The sequence below is a fragment of the Clinocottus analis genome, unplaced genomic scaffold (genome assembly GCF_023055335.1).
Source record: "Clinocottus analis isolate CAN_PGR_092001 unplaced genomic scaffold, fCliAna1.0.p SCAF_26, whole genome shotgun sequence".
NCBI classification, from domain to species: Eukaryota; Metazoa; Chordata; class Actinopteri; order Perciformes; family Cottidae; genus Clinocottus; species Clinocottus analis.
Window position 1 is genome coordinate 776081 of NW_027175998.1, and position 20631 is coordinate 796711.

The 20631-nt window shown below is 40.2% G+C and overlaps 2 protein-coding genes across 8 annotated transcripts; one reads left to right on the forward strand and one right to left on the reverse strand.

The window, feature by feature from the left end:
* Positions 1–999: 999 nt before the first annotated feature.
* On the reverse strand, positions 1000–10369 carry LOC137794868 (P2X purinoceptor 3-like). 6 transcript variants are annotated; one of them, XM_068591968.1, is made up of 13 exons: positions 10221–10369; positions 9813–9915; positions 7984–8119; positions 7698–7769; positions 7355–7424; positions 7021–7114; positions 6773–6850; positions 6542–6683; positions 6045–6181; positions 4861–4954; positions 4349–4414; positions 4022–4099; positions 1000–1948 (listed from the first exon to the last, which is right to left on the reverse strand). In XM_068591968.1, the coding sequence occupies exons 3-13, from the start codon at positions 8056–8058 to the stop codon at positions 1823–1825; spliced, it is 1032 nt and encodes a 343-aa protein (XP_068448069.1). In that variant the 5' UTR covers positions 8059–8119; positions 9813–9915; positions 10221–10369; the 3' UTR covers positions 1000–1822. The 6 variants fall into 6 exon arrangements, with proteins under 6 accessions (XP_068448069.1, XP_068448070.1, XP_068448066.1 ...); XM_068591969.1 differs by lacking the exon at positions 9813–9915; XM_068591965.1 differs by having other exon boundaries at positions 9813–10369.
* Positions 10370–13232: 2863 nt separating this feature from the next.
* Positions 13233–20624, forward strand: pold4 (DNA polymerase delta 4, accessory subunit). 2 transcript variants are annotated; one of them, XM_068592032.1, is made up of 5 exons: positions 13233–13347; positions 15520–15653; positions 16367–16450; positions 19193–19301; positions 20023–20624. In XM_068592032.1, exons 1-5 carry the CDS (start codon positions 13343–13345, stop codon positions 20045–20047), a joined length of 357 nt encoding a protein of 118 aa, XP_068448133.1. In that variant the 5' UTR covers positions 13233–13342; the 3' UTR covers positions 20048–20624. The 2 variants fall into 2 exon arrangements, with proteins under 2 accessions (XP_068448133.1, XP_068448134.1); XM_068592033.1 differs by having other exon boundaries at positions 15520–15638; positions 20023–20585.
* The last annotated feature ends 7 nt before the right edge of the window (positions 20625–20631 follow it).

The window sequence follows — 20631 nt, forward strand, 5'->3', positions numbered from 1 at the left end:
AGTAGTGTGAGTGAATTTAGGTTAAAGGTCAAGCTAATCCAGCAGTGTTTTAAAACCTACATAATCTCTCGTGACCAGCAGTGGGCCGACTCCTCTGCTCGCAAAACATAAATCCAATTGCATGGAAGTCTACTTCACTATTCATTTATTACCTCAGTGAATATTGTAAACATGAGTTTGTGGTCTCAACATTGTACACCCACATAGGTGAGTTTTTTGATTACCTCCACACAAGACTGTTTGGGCACGAACTAGAGCTCTGACAGGGGCCCAATTTTGAGAAAATGTATCCTGACCCGGCCCGAACCTGTCCAATTTTGTTAAGGCAGAGAATAAAAGCTCTAGCATGCACTAGTCTGACTCATCAGATGTAGACAGTGGCTATGGTGATGCAATTAACCGTATATCTCATGCAGCATTCACCTTCTGCTATCTTGCAAGGTCATTGTCACTGCATCCTATACTTAGCACCGCCAAAGATGATTGGGATTGGTTTAAAGAAATACAAACAAGCTAGCATGTTTTATTCTCCTCATAGCAGAATGATTGTGGATAAATGATGTTTTCAGTCCTGACACAGTGCTGTGAAGATATCTGAGACGAAGCCCATATCCACATTTTTTCATTAGTGCAATGGTTTGTGCAAAGCCATGCCCTGATATAGATCCACACGCACACACACACACACACGCACGCATGTACACACACACACACACACACACACACACACACACACACACACACACAAACGCAGACACACTCACACACACACACACACACACACACACACACACACACACACACACACACACACACACACATTAGGAATACCTTGCACTCCATCACAGTTATAGCTTCATCCAGTTTGTTATCATAAAATGGTTGCTTTTAACAAACCAAACTACAACGCAGCTCCATTACCCCGAGTAAATCCATCAGATAAGGGACCACAAGACAGTTAATAAAGAAGACCAAGCGAGTGAATTAATTTATGCCATCTGTCTTTATTCTCGTTTTATTCCCACAAAGCCCTACATATAGCTGTGATGCATTACAGTAGTTTTAATGCAAGTTGTAAAACAAAGAGAGCTAAAATCCAAAATCTTTCTCAAGTTCAATTAATTTTTCAAAGGTGCAACATACACCATTCGAAGCATTTCAACTGGCTCTCAATGGCTGTCAAAATGGCGACACCTGAGCCGCTGGCTTGTAGCTAACAATGCTAACAGCACAACCATACTGATGGAGCTAACAGCTTTTACCTGAGGGTGAATCGGAGGGTGGATGCTAAACATCAATATTAAAAGCTGTCGGTTGAGGCGGCGTTATCAGCTGTAACCGCTGTATGAAAGCAGTGCAGAGCAGTGTAGAGCAGTGCAGAGCGGAGGCTGTGAGCTTATTAGTAGGACACGCTCACATTGCCGCGACGGTACTGTCAACAAAGCAAGGTGGAGCACTGACAACAACACACAAACGTCATTCTTTTTCATGTATTAATTCTCTCTAGCTTTACATAGACAATAGTTGTTTGATGAGATAAATATTTATTCCGAATGTTAGATTCCTTTACACACAAACAGCTTTTTTCCTGCTCAGAAAATCCTGAGCCAATGTTACATGCAAAAAGTGTCACCATGCAAAGACACTTTTTAAGAATAACTTAGCAATTATTAATTAAAGGTTCTTCACATGTTTTTTTTTAAAAACTTTGTCAGGATTTTCTTTAATGTCTATCAAAAAAAAGTTGAAAAACATTAACATTTTGAGAGAAACCCAACCCATGTCTGTCTTTCTCAGTCCACTGCTCCATGCTCAAGTCCATTTAGCTGTAATGTTCAATAGAAAATGCTCCCGAGTCAGTGGACCTCATCATGGTCTCGCTATGTCTGAGTGACAGCTGGGAGCGGTAAAACCCATTGCTTTGGGAATCCAGCGGGCTGTCCGACACCTACAGTATACGAGAGAGAGGGAGACATGTTGCTCTTTAGTATGTTACTACACATATTGTCATCTGTCAAATCCTCCAGTTTGGTGGATTTGCATACCAATGTTGTAGTATTCCAGATTGGCCTTGGTCTCTAAACCACTTTGTCCATGTTGAGACTGCAGGCAAATCTGACTTGTTTCTCAAATCGTAAGACAGACTGTTCACATTGTTTTATGCAAGTGATCCAATCAGATTTGTGTCCAGACATCAAGAAACCTGAATGGCTTTCTGCGGTAACAACATAGGTTTCAATAACTTGTGACATGGCTTTCTGATGAGCAAGCATTTGCCATCTAAACAATGCACTGTCAAATTGCTGGTGAACATTGGTACATTGGTACATTGGTACACGGAGGGCCAAGCAGCAGAAAGACAAAGCAGAATAAAAGTGTAAGTGCCATGTACTGTGTTGTTCTCCTCAGTTGTTCTCCATAGCACTCTGCTTCAAGCAACATGGATTCTGCTGAGCGATTCAGAGACAAGTAATGTTAACCTGTTATGTTTAAAGTCTTGTTGTATTTACAGAAATACGTGTTCTTGTTAAGATGACGGGTTGTTGTAATTGTTGGGTTCAGGAGGTCAGTGAATGTTGCATGATCTGTGTTGCTGTGAAGCCTGTCAGTCATCCTCGCTACCTATGAGCGTGCCTGTGATTGGCAAAGTGAGGTGAGGTGAGGTGGGGGGTTGTATGTGTGTGTGTTACGGGCCGGGGGGGAGAGAGCCTACGACCCAGAGCGGACGTGAAGCATGTCCGCTCTGAGGAAGAGGTTTTCAGCGTGTTTCTGTTGTTTTGGCGTAGGCTACAGCCGACAGTAGCCTGTTGTGTTGTTCTCCAATAAACCACACAATAAGCCAGACAATGTCTCGCAACTTCCTAACGCAGGGTCGCTACAATACTTTCAAATCCGAGTTGAAGCCGGAATATGATCTGTAAGAATCCGATTGAAATCGCACTTTAAACAACCTTTAAACGTCACATTTCAATCTGTATACAATGTAGAGATTCCAAAAACGGACTTGAGCTGGCCCTTTGAACAAGGCGGTTTCAAAGGGTCAATGCCTCATCTCGGTCTCAGACAATGAAGACCGAGGATTATTTTTTAACAAAAATATTTGAGGCTTGTTTATAAATTAAAGAATGTGTTCATAGTGAATATAAATAAACACGATTCTGCTTTTACTTGCTTCTGTGTGCCCTCTCTTTCACACTAGATACAAGTATATGCCACCCATTCCTCTATTTTCACAAGTTTGGTGGTCCCCCCTTTCAATTTTTAAGATGGCAACCATTGACGGTGAAAAGAGACCAGCGGAACACAAGCTCAAGACTATTTGTCAGTGTGTGGGCACCTCCAGGCTCCAGTGTGCTTTAAAAGGTGTAGGTAGTTTTGATTACAACATTGTCCATAATGAAGGTATTGTGGTGTGATAAAACACACAAGCACAACAGAGGTGGTTATCCGTAAACAGAAAACTTGGTTATCTTTCCTCTCGAAGTACATCTAAACTGGAAATCTAATTCAATGTCCTATTTAATTTAATACATTAAATACATTATTCTACCACCCCTCACCTTATTCATAAACGTATACCTATACTGCTTTTTCAGTTCATAAACTATTGCCCTTTTGGAGGTTAGAATTGCATTAATCACTAGTTTAGATAAAGATAAAATGAATAAATCTAACTTGAAGTAAACATGTAGTATTGCTTTTATTAACAAAGCTGTAGAGAATTAGCTCCCGACTCTGCTTCCCCTCTCTATCCAGAGCCTTTTAGCCTAGCAGGCAGGGGTTTCCTGTGAAAAAGCTCTAAAAGTCTTCTGTACACTTCCTGCTCAGCACCAAACTGCAAATGAACACAGTGGAGACTAACTGGTGCTCATAGTGGAGCCCAAAACAGAGGTAAAAGAGGAGTGAATATTGGACTCATGCAACAACTTTAAAGGCTGAGATTTCACTGCCTCTACCTAGCTAAAATATGTGAAGCATATTTATGATAATCAACCCTAATAAGAAAGAGCAGGTCTTTTACCTCTTCAAATTTCTTGGCCTTGTACTGCTCTGCTCCTTTCAGGAAGTTCAGCAGTATGATGTCACACAACACAGTGCCCTAGATGATGATGATAATAATAATAATAATAATAATAATAATAATAAAAATTAATAATCACCTTCATTCATTAGGCATTCAACAAAGCAAGAGTAGACAGTAGCACCACATTTCAGATGTTTACACAGCAAAGATCAACTTGTCATGAGATAATACTCAAAAACAGAGGTAAAATAAGAGAAAAAACACAAAACTTTGAAATGAATGAGCTGTTTTACACTGGTTTTGTCAAGTATACGTAAATCTCACCACTCCTACTGACGTGAAGGCTGCCACAATGTTGATGAGTGTAGGGACCATGTTAAACTTCCCGGCCTACAGAGTAAGAATAGTAGTTTATCTTAGCAGTGGTATAACTAGCACGCTATCTATATTGTAGTATAATAAATAACTTCTGTTCACCCTGAACTATTGCATGTATGACATGCTAAATGAGGGTTGGTGTTAGACGCCAATGGGCACAAGCCAAGCAGCATTATTTGATATGTTGGGAGTTACAATGGTTACTATTTCAATGTCCCAATTATTCTGCCATTCTGTGGGGTATTTGTAACAGGCTTACACAAGAGGTTAAAAGGAGTAGAAGTATTATGCATGAAACAACTAAAGCAACTAGTGCCATACAATTTATTTTTGTACATTATTAAGAGGAACAAGTCCATATTGAGGTGTCAAAGCAACTACATTCACATTCATATCTCTTCATTCTTTGTTACTTAAAAGTATTATATACACATTGATACACATTATTATATACTCACATTTCCATTGACCAGAACATCAAACCTAATAGCATAGGCTTTGACCAAAGTGCGGTAGTCTGTCCCATTCTCCATTTTATAGTATTTGGCAAACCTGTCCAGACAGAGAAATCATACCATCACATCATCTTTTTTTTTTTTCTTTTTTTTTTTAAAGAAAAACACTTTTAAGCCTATGGATTACCTCACTATTGATCAAACACACTGGTGCAAAGGAGACTCATTTGCTTAGGTGTAGAAATAAAGTAAATTATTATTTGTATGTGACATTTGAAAGCATAGAAGCACTATGCAAAGGGTCAGAGAGCAAATAACCACAATGGTAAAAGCTCTAACAGCCGGATACAACATGAACACAATGAATACAATCAATAAATGAAGGTGTTAAACACGAGGGTGATAGTAGCTTCTTTTACTGAATGGTTCAGTAGTTTCCAACCGGAGACACATATGAAAAGCTCAAAGATGTTGCTGATGCAGTATACGGCCGCGTGTTGATGACATCTTGTCAATACAGTTATTTAAGCATGAGAGGAAAGCACAAAGACTGTCCAACATGGTCAGGGTTCCTCAAGTGCAGAATAATATGACTTTATATATTTAGATTTTTCTGGTGTTAAAGTGGAAATTTTGATCAAATGTTATCGCTATAGGAAAGCTTATCGTATTATCAAAATGATATAATAAAATCTGGAAAATTAGCAACAAAAAAGGTGATATCCTCCTTTTCCATGGCAGCAACTCAGACAAGTAACAGCAGAAAACAGACACCTATAATTGCAGTCACCTAACCCTAACTGTGTATATTTATTGGGAAATTGCCAGGATACGTGCTGAAGAAAGGGGTTTTGCCTGAAATGTCTGCATGGCAATAGGTGGCAAAGTTATATCATATTGTCATTGTTGCTCAATGAAATGCAGTTTGTTTTTTGCAACATAAGAAAAGCACACGAGAAAATAACGAAACTATATTATTTGTGGAGTGCACGGGATGAATGTACAAGTCTGAGGAAGGAAGCTAAGATGGAGGGTACTTCTGTATCCCTTGCCAGCAGCAGGGTGACCAGGCTTTTCTGGGTAGGTATTGTCTTTTAATATAATTTGGGCTTTTCACATGCACAAATATACTGAGGAAACATAACAAAAAAAGGTTTCTAATATACATTAGTGTGTTAGCTCAATACCTGAAATTGTAGCCCGGTGAGACAGCGTTCTTCTGTGACATGGCATCCAGTCGGGTGAATGAGTATGAGGGGTTACACTGGTCATCTGACTTGTCCAGATCACATATCCAGCCGATCTTTATTCCAATCACTCCCCCCTGACAGAATTGTCAAAACACATGGGCTGCTGCTATTACTGGTTTTATGCAGCTATTGTATGGTAATTTTGTGTAAAACGATATATATATAAATGAGGTTGTCAACTGCCAGAACATCAGGGGTAACTGACCAGGGGCTCAATGTGTTTTCTGATGTAATATCTCTTTTACACTCGAAAATTGACTTCAGACTTAAATCACAAGAGACCAGACCTTTTCGCACTGTTTGTGTAGTTCCCAATTTTAACTACATAAAAAAACACCCTTGACACAGCTTTGAAGGGGAAATGCTGTGTCATTGTAATGATCAGCTCTGAGAGACCAGTAAGCCATCTGCCTGGACTCGGACCCTGACTCTACCTTGTTTGCCAGCTTGGTGAAGTTCTGCTGTGCGTAGCGGACTACATCTCCCACTCTGAAGATGGGGCAGTAGGTGTTGTTGACCATGTCAAAGTTACAATTTTGTATGTAATCCTGAGTGATGGTTGTCAAGAAGTTCCCTCTGCACACATACAGACCATCAAATCAAAACGTCAGACTTTAATGTCATTGTCATTACCATCATGGCATTTACAATCATAATTGCCATACTTAGTGTAGTTGAAGGTTGGAAAGCGGATGCTATTTTTAATGAAAATGGTGAAATTCTCCACCTCCATCATTGGCGTACTGAAAGAGAGGCAAAAGGAGGGACATAGAAGAAGAGAAAGGACAGATATACAAAACAGTTTTCTCTGTTTGCTTACTATCATATACAGGCTCAGTTTCTACCAATGGACACATTTCTGTCCAACTGGTCTGAACAATGGCTCTCTATCACATGCACAGTATCGTCTTACGTCTTAATGGTGTCAATCTCTGCAGGACACCATCCTTTTATCTGACACATCTTGATGGTGGCGTTGAACGGAACACATTTCCCTGTCAGGATTCCTGAGCAAGTAAAGAAAATCTTATAATGTGTTTATTCATTTTTGGTTTGCAGTTAGAAAACTGCTAATCTAATAATTCAATGCATATGCATGGATGTAATAATGATAATAATAATAATAATAATAATAATAATAATAATAATAATAATAACAACATCTTTAAAATTATTGTTGTCAATTACGTTCAAAAGTTTGATCACATATGTTGAGAGAAGAAAAAGAAACAAAAAGAAGTTCTCACCATAACTTCCTGACTTGTCACGGTGTTTTGTGCAGTGACTGTCCTGTGTACAATTATACTTCTTCTCACTCTGGATACACACACACGCACGCACACACACACACACACACACACACACACACACACACACACACACACACACACACACACACACACATTTTTGGGATCTCATAATACGGATTTGCTCCCTCATATGCATACGTTGTGTGGTTAGGCCAAACTACAAATCACCGGTGACAGCAAGGTCCGGATGTTTTCTCCAGTAACGTTCTTTGCATCCATTTTACCAATGGTGGTAGAGGTTTATTGCAGTATTTTAGTAGCAGTAGTGACAGTAACTGACCTCAGGACAGTATCCTTGGACTTGGTTCTCTGTGGTTATCATTTTGGTGATGATGCAGAAGACTGAAGCTCCCTGTGAAAAACACATATACTGTATAGCACATAACCATGACTGTATACTACTATTAATCACCTGTCCATCCAGCTCATCCATCCATCCATCCATCCATCCATCCATCATCCATTCATCCATTCATCCATCCATCCATCTATCCATCCATCTACCCATTCACCCAGCCATCGATCCCCCATCCATCCATCCATCCTTCTATTCCCCCCATCCATACCTGTGTAGGAGTGACATAGTCTGCAACATCCATGACTTTGTTATTGTAGATTCCAAAACCTTTGACCTTGGTCATCACTGAGGATTCAATAGCTGTGTCTCTCACCTGGTAGGCCTTCTCATTGACAAACACCCACCTGAAGCATGCACACAAAAATAACACAAAATGTGACATTGAACTAAAATTGAAACTTTATGCTTGTGCAGTAAATGGCAATCTGGCTCTCAAAAGTGTGCGTCCACATATGGGGGTGTACATATGGGGACACTTGCAAACTGTTGTAGTAGACTTGTTACCTGTCCACTTTGCTATGAGTGGTAAGGTACTAGGGGTACGCTATAATATATATGCTACAAAAGGTAGAAGTTTTTTTATTGGACAAGCCCTGACCATGGCATGCCATGTTTAGGCAGCGGTGAAAAATGCCACGTTTTTTTTTTACAAGTCAAACTGCTTCAAAAAAACATTTTTTAAAGCAGTTGCAAACAGACAAATGGTAACCATCAGCGACGCAGATGCTTCAGTTGTGGACCTCACAAGAACTTAACTAATAATGAAACACTGTCCTATGCAGCTGCAACAATGCAATTGCTGCAAGTACTGTGTTGATGATGTCACGGTTGTGGCTGCAGCTTCTGATTCGATAACCTGTAATGTCAACAATGAAGCGCCCGGAGGAAATTCCCGGGTACTTGAGCTAATTGTAGATACTGAAGCTTCTGCATCTATTCTACCAGAGAACATTTACAGGCAGCATTTTGCAAATTGCCACTTGCAGAACCTAAAGGGAAACTAGCCACTTGTACTAACCATGACTTGTGCGTCGTTAGCTGGCGATCAGCAGCAGCTGCCTTATCTGATCAAGCTAACACTTTCTTATAATTGAAGATGGAGCCCCTCTGTGGATGAAAGCGCTCAATATCAGCTTAATTTATTATAAACTGATCGACAGCAACGGATAAAGCCAACTGCTCACATCACCCAATAATCCACATTGAAACCCTTCGGTTCTGCTCCAGCTTATTGCCTCGGACGTGTGAAAGGCTTCATGGTGCAAGTAAGCACAAGCTGTGTGCCATAGGTTGAGCCGCTTACCACTGACGCCCTGGACCGCTTCTATTTTGGCATGTTTTCTGTGCACAGTTTGCAGCATAAATGATCCGATGATGGTCATAACAACATCATACCAGCAACAATACAACTTTAAACTTCAGTTTTAATGTCTATATCCGAAAAGAACATATCACAGACAGGAAGAAATTATTAATATCAATTTAACAATTCTTCTGTCCTTTTCAAATTTAAAGCTGTCTCTTGTTAAATAATCCCTTTATACAAGGTTTTTTAAAGATTGATTATTGTAAAAAATTGAAATTTGTGCCAAGATTTTAAATGTACAGTCAGAGCAAATTTGTCCGAGGCAAGTTTTATACTCCTTTACATATTTTAATGTATATATGCCAACCTGAACATCAATTTATAATTATTTATTTTTTATTTTGAATTAAAAATACCCACTTTCAGTTACATTTATGTTATATAAAAACAAATAATATGCTTATAGTGCTTCTAAACTGTAAACTTGTAGAATGTGTCATCATTATTCAATAACAGGACAGCTAAATATTTTTGTTAGTGTATAAAGATTAAAGTTAAATATTGGAATTTTGAACATTTTGAATTGATATACTATATACAATAATAATTAACAGTTATGTGATAACACTCTTGATGATGTATGTATAACAGCTAGTAATTATTTGATCCAACCTGGCCAAATTAAATACTGCATAAACCTGAAATACACAAGAATAAAGTTAAATACTCACCCGATGAAGTAAGTGATGATGAGGAGTTGGACAGCACGGTTGATGATGCCAATGGTCCAGCTCTTCACTACCACTGACTTAGTCGTTTCATAGGTGAAGAAGTCTTTTACACAAGACCACATTTTAGCCGTATGTGTGTGTGTGTGTAAACATAAATTTAGCCTGTGTTTGTTTATTTTTTATATGCAATTTGACAGAAATATGAAGAAAATGATGCTGTGTACGAATTATGGATGTAAAGGCTGAAACTGAACTCCAAAGGAAGCAGCTGTCGGTGTGTGTGCTGTACAGCAATTACAGATTTTGGTCCCCAAACATGTTTGACATCTTCATTCTTCTTTTGTGTCAGAAAAAGAAAATTAATTGATATTTCAGGTCCAACACTAAGAGTTGTATCCAGATATTCACCAGCTGTATCTTCTCTTCTTTACGGACGTCTTCTGTTAATTGTCCTCTTCGTGTATCTTCATGTATGATGTTGACTAACTGGTCAACAAGTAAACAGTGTTCTCTCTCTGCCTGTCTCTGTCCCCCTTCCTTCCTCTCCGTCTCTCCCTCTCTTGTTTAGCTGTGACTCCCCCCCCCCACCCCCCTCCCTCACAACCCACACGCACACTTAGCTAAACCACTCCTCAGTCTCCCTCAATCCTTTTGCTCAGCACACCGTGAACGTCCAAAGTTATTTTTTGATGCACAGCATTCTGAGTTGTTAGACTAAAGGAAGGACAAGAGCTCCGTGATCAGTCTACAATTGGCTTTCAGACGTATTAAAAAGAGATTTCTTTGTGATATGTTTAGCCTGGCAACTAGAGGGCTTTAATGTATCTTTTCAAATAAAGACTGACTTTGACTTGAATCAAAATAATGATACCATTTCAAAACAACCACTTTTGTGATGCAGATTAATTCTCTCATAAATATAAAATATTTAAAAGATTCAGAATGCCTTTTATCGCTCATGTTCAAAGTTGAGCAGAGATATAGGAGCAGAACTCATCTTGTGTAAAAGGCTGCAGCCCCACCCATCAGTCTCCACATCCGAATACGCACCACAAATCATATTCAGGAGATAACATTACACTCTAATTTAATCACAGCTGTCTTCAGTCTATTGCCATCTACACTCACTGAATAGTTACATTAAACGTCAGTCTTATGATAAGTCGATAATGGACTGCTATTCGACAAGCCCCAGGAAGTGGTAAAAATATCAGTTTAAGTTGGTCGCAAACTGCAACCTTAGTGCTCGATGCCACCAAATCCTACACACTGCACCTTTAAAAGAGGTTTTGTTCTACTATATGAAATACATAAGCATCCATCTGTTGAATTTAAAAGCTTTGATGTGTCTTATAAAGGGCGGTAACTGAAGGGCAGTAACTGATGAGAGTCTAAATGAAGCAGCTAAATGTCCTGACCACACTTGTCCTCCTTTATCTTAGTGTAGGAGACCTGAAATCATGTGACCGTGCTGTCATTTATATATAGCCTAAAGTGAGCTTTTTACTTGCTTCAAAAATCGTAAATATAGCACTCATCAGTGAAGATTATCTTGCTGTGCTAAACCTGTAAGAATCATAAATGTTTGTTTGTCACAGAGCTTTGCATGTTATAATAAAAAGCCCATTATTCAATCATACTGCACTTTATTTAAAAAAAAAACTATGTCACATGACTGTTATAATTATTTCCAAGTCTACTATGAGCATTCCCTGGATATCAGTGTCAAGACAAAGAGAAAGGGGCATTTCTAACACCCACACAAACCCACACACACACACACACACACACACACACACACACACACACACACACACACACCTTTGATTAGATTATCCAGTAAGTGATACGTGGATGGAGGGATAAGGGAGACATAGAGAGGGAAATACAGAGAAAGACGACTGCAGAACTGATCAAAAAGATTTGTATTGATATGACCTGAGAGAGGGGCTACTTTTGTCATCTGCCTTCCTGTCACCCATCATCAAAACCATTATCATCAACATATTCTTCATTGTAAGGATTACATCTGTTGTGTATCATGCAGTACACATGCAGTGCTCATTGATTACTGTATGCTTACGGACGTCTGGTTGTGATACATGTAACAGGGTTAGAAATACTCTGTCATTTCTTGTTTTCAATGTATTATATCTCATTTGTGTTTATTATTCAACGATCCTTTTGAGTTTGTTTGTGTGTGTGTGTGTGTGTGTATGAATTTTATTTTGAAAAGTTAAATCTGTTTCCTGTGAACATTCTGTTTCACTGCTTAGGTGCCTCCTAGGCTTCCGTAGTCCATTTTTTTTTTCATTCACATAAGTTTTAATGTTGAAGGAAGTTGATGTTCAGCAAAAGAGACCAGAAGGCAATGTCTGTGTTTTATGTCTTCTGCAGAAATAAATTAATGCTGGAAAATTCTTCTGAGTCTACCTCTTCCATGCCCTGAACACGTCTTTTACACCCAGTTTGAAAGACACATTTTATTCATATTTAAAACCCGTCATTGACTGCAGACTCTTGAATTGTTTCTTTTTTTCCTATTTGCATGCATCAAATGAAGAAGTCCCCATCTCTTGCTTCGCAGCTGCTGGGCAAGAGGGAAGTGAAAGTCTATGGGACTATAAACCGGTCCCTGGACCGAGCCAGAAAGCAGCACACTCTAGTCCACCTGGTTTGCTCGTATAATTTGATAATTTCATCAGCATTTGAAATTATCCACAGTGAAGTGACGAGTGGACTGAGGGGGCAGCAAGAAACTTAAATATACAGTGATGAGGTTTCTGGAACAGCACATTTATTTAACAACAGATCATATTTTCATGGGCATGTTAACCCAAGGACTAAAGAGATAGGGTCTGGGATCCTTTATATTATAAAACATCATCACATTGTGTGAGTATTATCATTTGGACTCCCAAGTCTAAACTAACATGTACAAAAGTCTGTACTTGCAAGCGTACTTGCTGTTATCGAGAAAGGCCTATCAGTCGGTCTTAACATTACATTTGATTTAGCTGACTCTTTTATCCAAAGCGACTTACATTTTTTATGTACACCGTAGGAACAGCAACGGGGAGCAATTTATGGTTAAGTGTCTTGATCAAGGACACATCGACATGGACTATCCTCTAAGCTACAAAGGCTTTAGCCAACAGGAACGTTGTTTACCACGTTGTTTACCTGACTAAGTGTCAGGAACTGTCCCATTGTGGGACAGTTCAATAGTATGCGATTTGGATCAAAGCTCGGTCATACTTCTAAAGACGAAACACTGGTCCATAACCACAAATGAAATAAGCCGCGAGCCCGTAAAGTTGATGAAAGGGTTGGTTTGAATCCTCTTTAGCGGCTCACTGCCGACCTGTGACTCAAGGAGAGGAAACGCCAGGCGGCAGCAAAGAGGCCCACCGGTCTTGAGTCTACCGTAGAGACAGAAGAAGAACACGTCATCCGTTTTGGCTGCAGCCTGAAAGAAGAGAACACTTGGGCAGGGAGAGCTATCTGTAGGAGCTAGGGTTATTTCAACAATGAGGTGAGTTTAGTGGACTGAGAGAGGAAACCCGTGTACTTATTACTACGTTACAGCTTATGCTATATTTATAGACGGCACTTAAGAGGCTCCAATGAAGCGTCTGGTTGTTCTCTGTAGCGTTCAATGTCCATCACCCGTCGTTAGGCTCTTCTGTTTCTAGTGGATGTAACGTTGTATTAACTGGTCAATGCGTTGTTAACGCTGCGCGTCCCATACGTTACGTTGTGGTTGTGTGGAAGGGGGAGACCGAAAAGGGGTCACAAGGCACTTGTGCACGTTCTCATTGAAATAATACTATTAATTATTTAGGTGTGAGGTTTTTATTTTGAAAGTTAAAACCGTATTTTCAATTCAATTCAAAATTATTTACGCATAGTATAGACTTTGCCCGGACATGTTCAACTAAAGAGGTTAATAGGCTGGTTCGTAATGAACTGCACCTCGCCTGGAAAGTAGACGAGAGCTGTGGGAGCATCAGTGGGTGTTGACAAAAAACTGCTGTTAAATCAGATAATTTTCAGCTGCCTGAATAATACACAGGAAGTTACAGAAACAGTTACTTCCTGTTAGATACGATCTGTAGGCTACTTGTAGTTTACAGACCTCGTTCGGATTCATTCATATGCGTTTGTAAATATAGTTATATGTATTTAGAAATGTTTGTAGCTGCATCCTTTATTCTTTATATGTGAGTTTTTGTGTTGTTGCTTGTTTTGATGTGTTATTTAAATACACTTTATTATTAATAACCACACAATATGTCTTTAAACATAAGGAGACCGTTTCCTGTATCTATGTTCTGTTGGTTTGGCCACTGCCTCGCCCCTTGATACAGGTTGTGAGTCCTCAGAGCATTAAATCCAACTGGAAGAAGTACACATTAACACAGATTATGATCGATTTTTTTTTTCCGCTCCATAGTCACCAAAGTAAACCAATTTTTCACTGGCCACATATCCTCGGAACATTCTGACGTGGCAGACAGCCAAATCAAGAGAAAAGAAACTCCGTTCAAAACCCTTGTCTGTCTCAGCAACACATCTTAGTTATTAGGTATCTTTGCCGCCCTTTCACATGCATATAGAGAGAGCTACGGTGGCCTTCAGGAGACGTACAATGATAAAGGCTCTCCCTCGAGCTCCTACAAAGATCTGCGTTTCAGAGGTTGCGCTAATGATAAAATAGTATGAATACTATATTCCATCTCTGCTAATCAATCCCCTGAAATGCTACGCACTGGACTTTTAAGGGGAGTAAAGACTGCTCAATAAATGTAGGTAAAAAGCACGAGCAAGATAAAAACCTGTAGTGGTCTGGAACAAAAAGTGTGCTTGCATTCTGTGATCTACTGGTGTTCTTATCTGACCTTCAGGGCCCCTTTGGGATACAAACGTAACTCAAAGTAGTCCAAACGCAATTCAAATACTTTGGTCTGCAAGTCCCTCTGAAACTGGCAGATGTATGCAAATCTACTATTAGTCCTCTTCTCATTTGAATGAAGTCTGCAGCGTCTGTGGAGTCGGCCCCGGTGAATGCTGTTATGATGATTCTAGTTACTTTCTTCAGCTCGCTCTGCTACGCATAGTATAGCCTTTGATTCTAGTTACTTTCATCAGCTCGCTCTGCTACGCATAGTATATCCTTTGATTCTAGTTACTTTCTTCAGCTTGCTCTGCTTGCAGACATGCGCCACTTGTCAGTTTCTGGCTCCAAACCACCCACTGTAAATATATCTTATTGTCTTGTTACATCACACAGAGACATGACAACATCATTATACTAAATCATTATTGCGTACTTCTATATGACAAAAACATCAACAAAATAAAGACATTTTTAGTTTGATTGAATTTTTAAAAAACATATTTATAGTTTGTGTAGAATATTATATACATTTAGTATTTTAGATTGCTACGGACTATTTTACCTCAAAAATGAAAAAGATGACAGATATGGATTTGCCATTTATATAGATATATAGAGCAAATTACATAATTTTTAATTAAAAGTAAGTCCTTCCCATATCAGAGCTGGAAATATGACTCACTCACAAGGGCTTGCTCTACTCCAACTTGTCTGTTACTGGACTCCTCTTGCAAATTTTTAAGAAAAATGCACCAGACTATAGTCAGCAAAGTGGAAGAGTAAGGTATATGTCCATGTGTGTTCTAGATCAGTCACCATGACAACCAAGCGTGGACTGATAACTGATTCCTTCAAAGTGGTGAAGAAAGCAAGAAATGGGGTGACACGAGAGAAGAGGCCTCCTCCTCCTCCATCGCCACAGAAAGGTGAACATCAGCACGGTATTTGTAGGGAGATATTTTCTGTTTTGTAGCTAATGTACCCTGAATGAAACCCAGATCTCAATCACCATCTATAGATCTTAAAAAAGGCAAAGAAAATATCTTCATAACTCTTCATATTTTGATATGTGTTGCCCTCATTTCAAGGTCGCTTTTTGAAATGTCTTTTCCAACTGACAAATGACTTCTGTATATGTCCCCTGTAGAAATCATAATGTCACAGAACATGAAATTGTAATGTACGTCTATGGGGAAAGATCTTTTTGGACTCTGTGGCATTACATGACAGATTGTACTTGCAATTCCACTGCTTGGCCGCAATGTCTGTCTGTCTGTCTGTCTGTCTGTCTGTCTGTCTGTCTGTCTGTCTGTCTGTCTGTCTGTCTGTCTGTCTGTCTGTCCGTCCGTCCGTCCGTCCGTCCGTCCGTCCGTCCGTCCGTCCGTCCGTCCGTCCGTCCGTCCGTCCGTCCGTCCGTCCGTCCGTCCGTCCGTCCGTCCGTCCGTCCGTCCGTCCGTCCGTGTGTATATATATATAGGTTGTTGTACATTGGTGTTTTGGTAGCTTTTTTAAATAAAAAGAATAAAGGTTTTGAACATGAAATAGATAATGAGATATGTAATTTAAATTTCAGTAGGCTATAACCAATGTTAGAGCAGTTTTGTGATACGGTAGCATGGACTGAAATTGTCTCTGGATCTTTTCATTGGAGCAGAGCCTGAAAGTGAAACGGTCCACGAGGAGGAGCTGGAGAGACTCAGGCAGTTTGATCTAAACTGGAAATTTGGGCCGTGTACAGGTCGGTAACATCCCAACACATGTATGCACTGTAAAATACCTGGCTTTGGACGGAGTGGTTTGAATATTAAATATAATTATCCATACATTTTCATCCGCTTAGTCTGGGGTAGGGTCACAGTAGAAGCAAGCCCAGCAAGCTTACCCGCAACATTTCCCAGCTCATTCTGTGGCATCCCGACGCATTCCCAGGACAGCTGGGAGATATAACCCCTCCAGCATGTCCTGGGTCTTCCTCAGGGCCTCTGACCAGTTGGACGGGCCGGAAAACCTCAAACGTGAGGCGTCCAAGTGGCATCTAAATTAGATGCCCGCACCACCTCAGCTGACTCTTTTTGACACGGAAGTAGTGGCTCAAATCCAATTTTCCCTTCTAAAGACTGCGCTATCTCCATACCCTATCTCTAATGCTATGTTCAAACCATGCTCAACTTTACGTGGTTAATTTGCCTCATTCGCTTATTGGCGCCTGAAAGGGCTTATCTCTGTGACTTAACTCCATAAAAACACTTATCATTTCCGCCATGCACCATTTGAAATAACCATTTGTTCTGCTTTATACTTGTTGTGGAAGTCCCACAAACATTGGCACATCAAACGACCTCTTGTCAGGGTTCATAATATTATCTCTATCTATCCATCCATCCATCCATCCATCCATCCATCCATCCATCCATCCATCCATCCATCCATCCATCCATCCATTTTCCGCCGCCTATTCGGGGTCGGGTCGCGGTGGCAGCACACCCAGCAGACCGACCCAGGCTTCCCTCTCACCCGCAACATTTTCCAGCTCATTCTGGGGGACCCCGAGACGTTCCCAGGCCAGCCGGGAGATATAATCCCTCTAGCGTGTCCTGGGTCTTCCCCGGGGCCTCTTCCCAGTTGGACGTGCCAAGAAAACCTCTAATGGGAGGCGTCCAGGAGACATCCGGATTAGATGCCCGAACCACCTCAGCTGACTCCTTTCGATACGAAGGAGTAGCGGCTCGACTCCAAGCTCCATCCTGATGTCCGAGCTCCTTACCCTATCTCTAAGGCTGAGCTCGGCCACCCTACGGAGGAAGCTCATTTCGGCCGCTTGTATCCGCGACCTCGTTCTTTCGGTCACGACCCAGAGTTTGTGACCATAGGTGAGGGTTGGAACGTAGACCGACTCAGCTCCCTCTTCACCAAGACGGACCGGTACAGCGCCTGTTTTACTGCTGCAGCCGCACCGATCCGCCTGTCAATCTCCCGCCGCTTCACACTCGGCTGCAAAACGCCCCAGCGACTGCTGGAGGTCACGGTCCGAGGAAGCAAACAGGACCACATCATCTGCAAACAGCAGAGAGGCGATCCCGAGGCCCCCAAACCGGATTTCCTCCGCCCCCCGGCTGCGCCTAGAAATCCTGTCCATGAAAGTCACAAACAAGACCGGTGATAAAGGGCAGCCCTGGTGGAGGCCAACACCCACTGAGAACGTGTCTGACTTAATACTGAGGATACGGACACAACTCCTACTGTAGGCGCACAGAGATCGGATAGCCCATGCCAACGGATCCGGCACCCCATACTCCCGCAGCACCCCCCACAAAACCACCGAGGGACTCGGTCGAAAGCCTTCTCCAAGTCCACAAAGCACATGTAGACTGGTTGGGCAAACTCCCAAGACCCCTCCAGTAGTCCCGCAAGGGTAAAGAGCTGGTCCACTGTTCCACGACCGGGACGGAATCCGCACTGCTCCTCTTGAATCCGAGGTTCGACAAGCGGTCGGAGTCTCCTTTCCAGCACCCTGGCATAAGCTTTTCCCGGGAGGCTGGGCAGTGTGATACCACGATAGTTCGAGCACACTCTCCGGTCCCCCTTCTTGAAGATGGGAACCACCAACCCGGTCTGCCAGTCCATGGGCACTGTTCCCGACCCCCATGCGATATATGTGTGTGTGTGTGTGTGTGTGTGTGTGTGTGTGTGTATATATATATATATATATATATATATATATATATATATATATATATATATATATATATATATATATATATATATATATATATATACACATATATATATATATATATATATACACATATATATATATACACATATATATATATACACATATATATATATACACATATACACATATATATACACATATATATATATATATATATATATATATATATATATATATATATATATATATATATATATATATATATATATATATATATACACACATATATATATATACACATACACAGAATCAGAAACGTTTTATTGCCACGTAAGTTATTACAAACGAGGAATTTGTCCTGGCGGAAGGTGCATCATGAAACACAACAACAACAACAAGGAACATTTAACTGTACAAGTGAAAGTATAAAATTTGGATAAAAAACAAGTAAGTAAAGATGCAGTAAATGTGCTGTAAATAAGTAGCAATGCACGTAAAATAAAAAAATAAAGGGGTAACGATCAATAATGATAATAATAATAATAAGAGTAAAGGTAAAGTGCACAGAATGAGGTAATGAATGTGCTCTTTGCGTCTGTCTTACTGCTCCGGTTTAGACTGCACAGCGGTCACGGACCTGATGTCTGCATTTTCCTATAGTCTTTCCTTTACTGCCATCTCAATGCAGAAAGCTGTTCTGCTGCTGTTTCTAGTATTATTGGGAACAGTAAAGATATAGAAGTGCAAAAGCAGCTTTTAACCACATGGTATCATCTGTCTCTGTGTCTCTGTCTGTCTCCCCAGGTATCAGCAGGCAGCAGAGATGGGAAAGAGCAAAGCTTCATGGTCTGAGTCCACCTGAGGAGATCAAAGACCTGCTGCAAACACACACTGATCTTGAATACAACCTGAGGTAACACGCACGCACGCACGCACGCATACACACACACACACACACACACACACACACACACGCCCATGGGTGGTGTGTGTGTGTGTGTGTATATATATATATATATATATATATATATATATATATATATATATATATATATATATATATATATATATACATACATACATACATACATACATACATACATACATACTGAATCAACTAACCCATATTGATTAGCTTACTGTTGTCACCTATGTCACTGCTTTTTGCTCACGGCTGAGTGGCCATTTCCTTTTGAAAAGAGCACAGATGGACCGGCCCTTTAATTCAGATTTATTAGTTACTTGCCGTGTAATAAATCATAATGTGTTATTATCATGTATAACATTTTGTGTGAAATATGTATTATCAATGTGACTGCATATCAATTACGTCATTCATAAGTAAATGGTGAATCCACTCTGACTACATCTGCTGGATGAAGTAAAAATCCCCCTCTCTCTCAGCTACAATGTAGCAATTGTAAACCACGGAGTATCAAACACCGTCAATGCAGAAGGCTTTGCTTGAATTCTTATTCTGTAATTATTCTATAATCGTAAAGATCTATTTTAAGTCGTAATTATGATTAATTTTAGTCTGCATTTAATTTAGGCAATTGGAATAATATTCAGACCTAACTCTTCAAGACCCAGATTCATAATATTGAATAACGATTGTGTTCTTTCTCTTTCAGCCTGTGGAGTGAATATCCTTTGTGAGAAAGATGTCTTAAGGATGAGAAATTTAAAGTAGATTCCAACAAAAGCCAAGTTAATCATGTTTTACCAGAAATCCCAAAGGCGTCTCTCAGAAGGATCTACTTTTTATCCTTAAGCCCCAGGAAAAAAAAGATTTAACAGGGTAAAGTATTCAAGGTGTGAAACCTCAAGATGAGCATCAGAAGAGTGGTCAGGTCAACGACAAAACATCCAGTCTGGGATTTTCTTTTCTTGCAGTTCTACAAAGTTGTCTTCTCCATGCAATGTATGAATTTACTTTTCTTTTATTAAAAAAAAAAAATTGTACGAAGAAAAAAAAGTGTCCTGTTATCTTGTGACAAATAAGTGAGGGGTTACCTTATTGTCACTCATGTCTCTTTCAATGTATCATAACAACAAAGTGTCACACGCCCTCTGGTATCGCCCATGTGGTCTACACACTGACATACATTTGTCTTTTTTTATAACTGACCTAGCTTAACTGAGTCTCTCTCAACTCCAGGGCACACAAGGAGGAGAGAATGAGTGAGTGAATGTGTCCTACACTGCTACCAAAAGGGAGAGTTCAGCATTTATGAAAAGCC

Coding starts and splice junctions, on each gene's coding strand:
- LOC137794868 (XM_068591965.1), bottom strand. CDS start 9,934: ATGTGGTCTTGTGTAAAAGACTTCTTCACCTATGAAACGACTAAGTCA. Junction 6,182..6,541: donor TCACCAAGCTGGCAAACAAG/GTAGAGTCAGGG, acceptor CAATTCTGTCAG/GGGGGAGTGATTGGAATAAA. Junction 4,955..6,044: donor TCACCGGGCTACAATTTCAG/GTATTGAGCTAA, acceptor CTGTCTGGACAG/GTTTGCCAAATACTATAAAA.
- pold4 (XM_068592032.1), top strand. Junction 15,654..16,366: donor GAAAGGTGAACATCAGCACG/GTATTTGTAGGG, acceptor TCATTGGAGCAG/AGCCTGAAAGTGAAACGGTC. Junction 16,451..19,192: donor GAAATTTGGGCCGTGTACAG/GTCGGTAACATC, acceptor CTGTCTCCCCAG/GTATCAGCAGGCAGCAGAGA.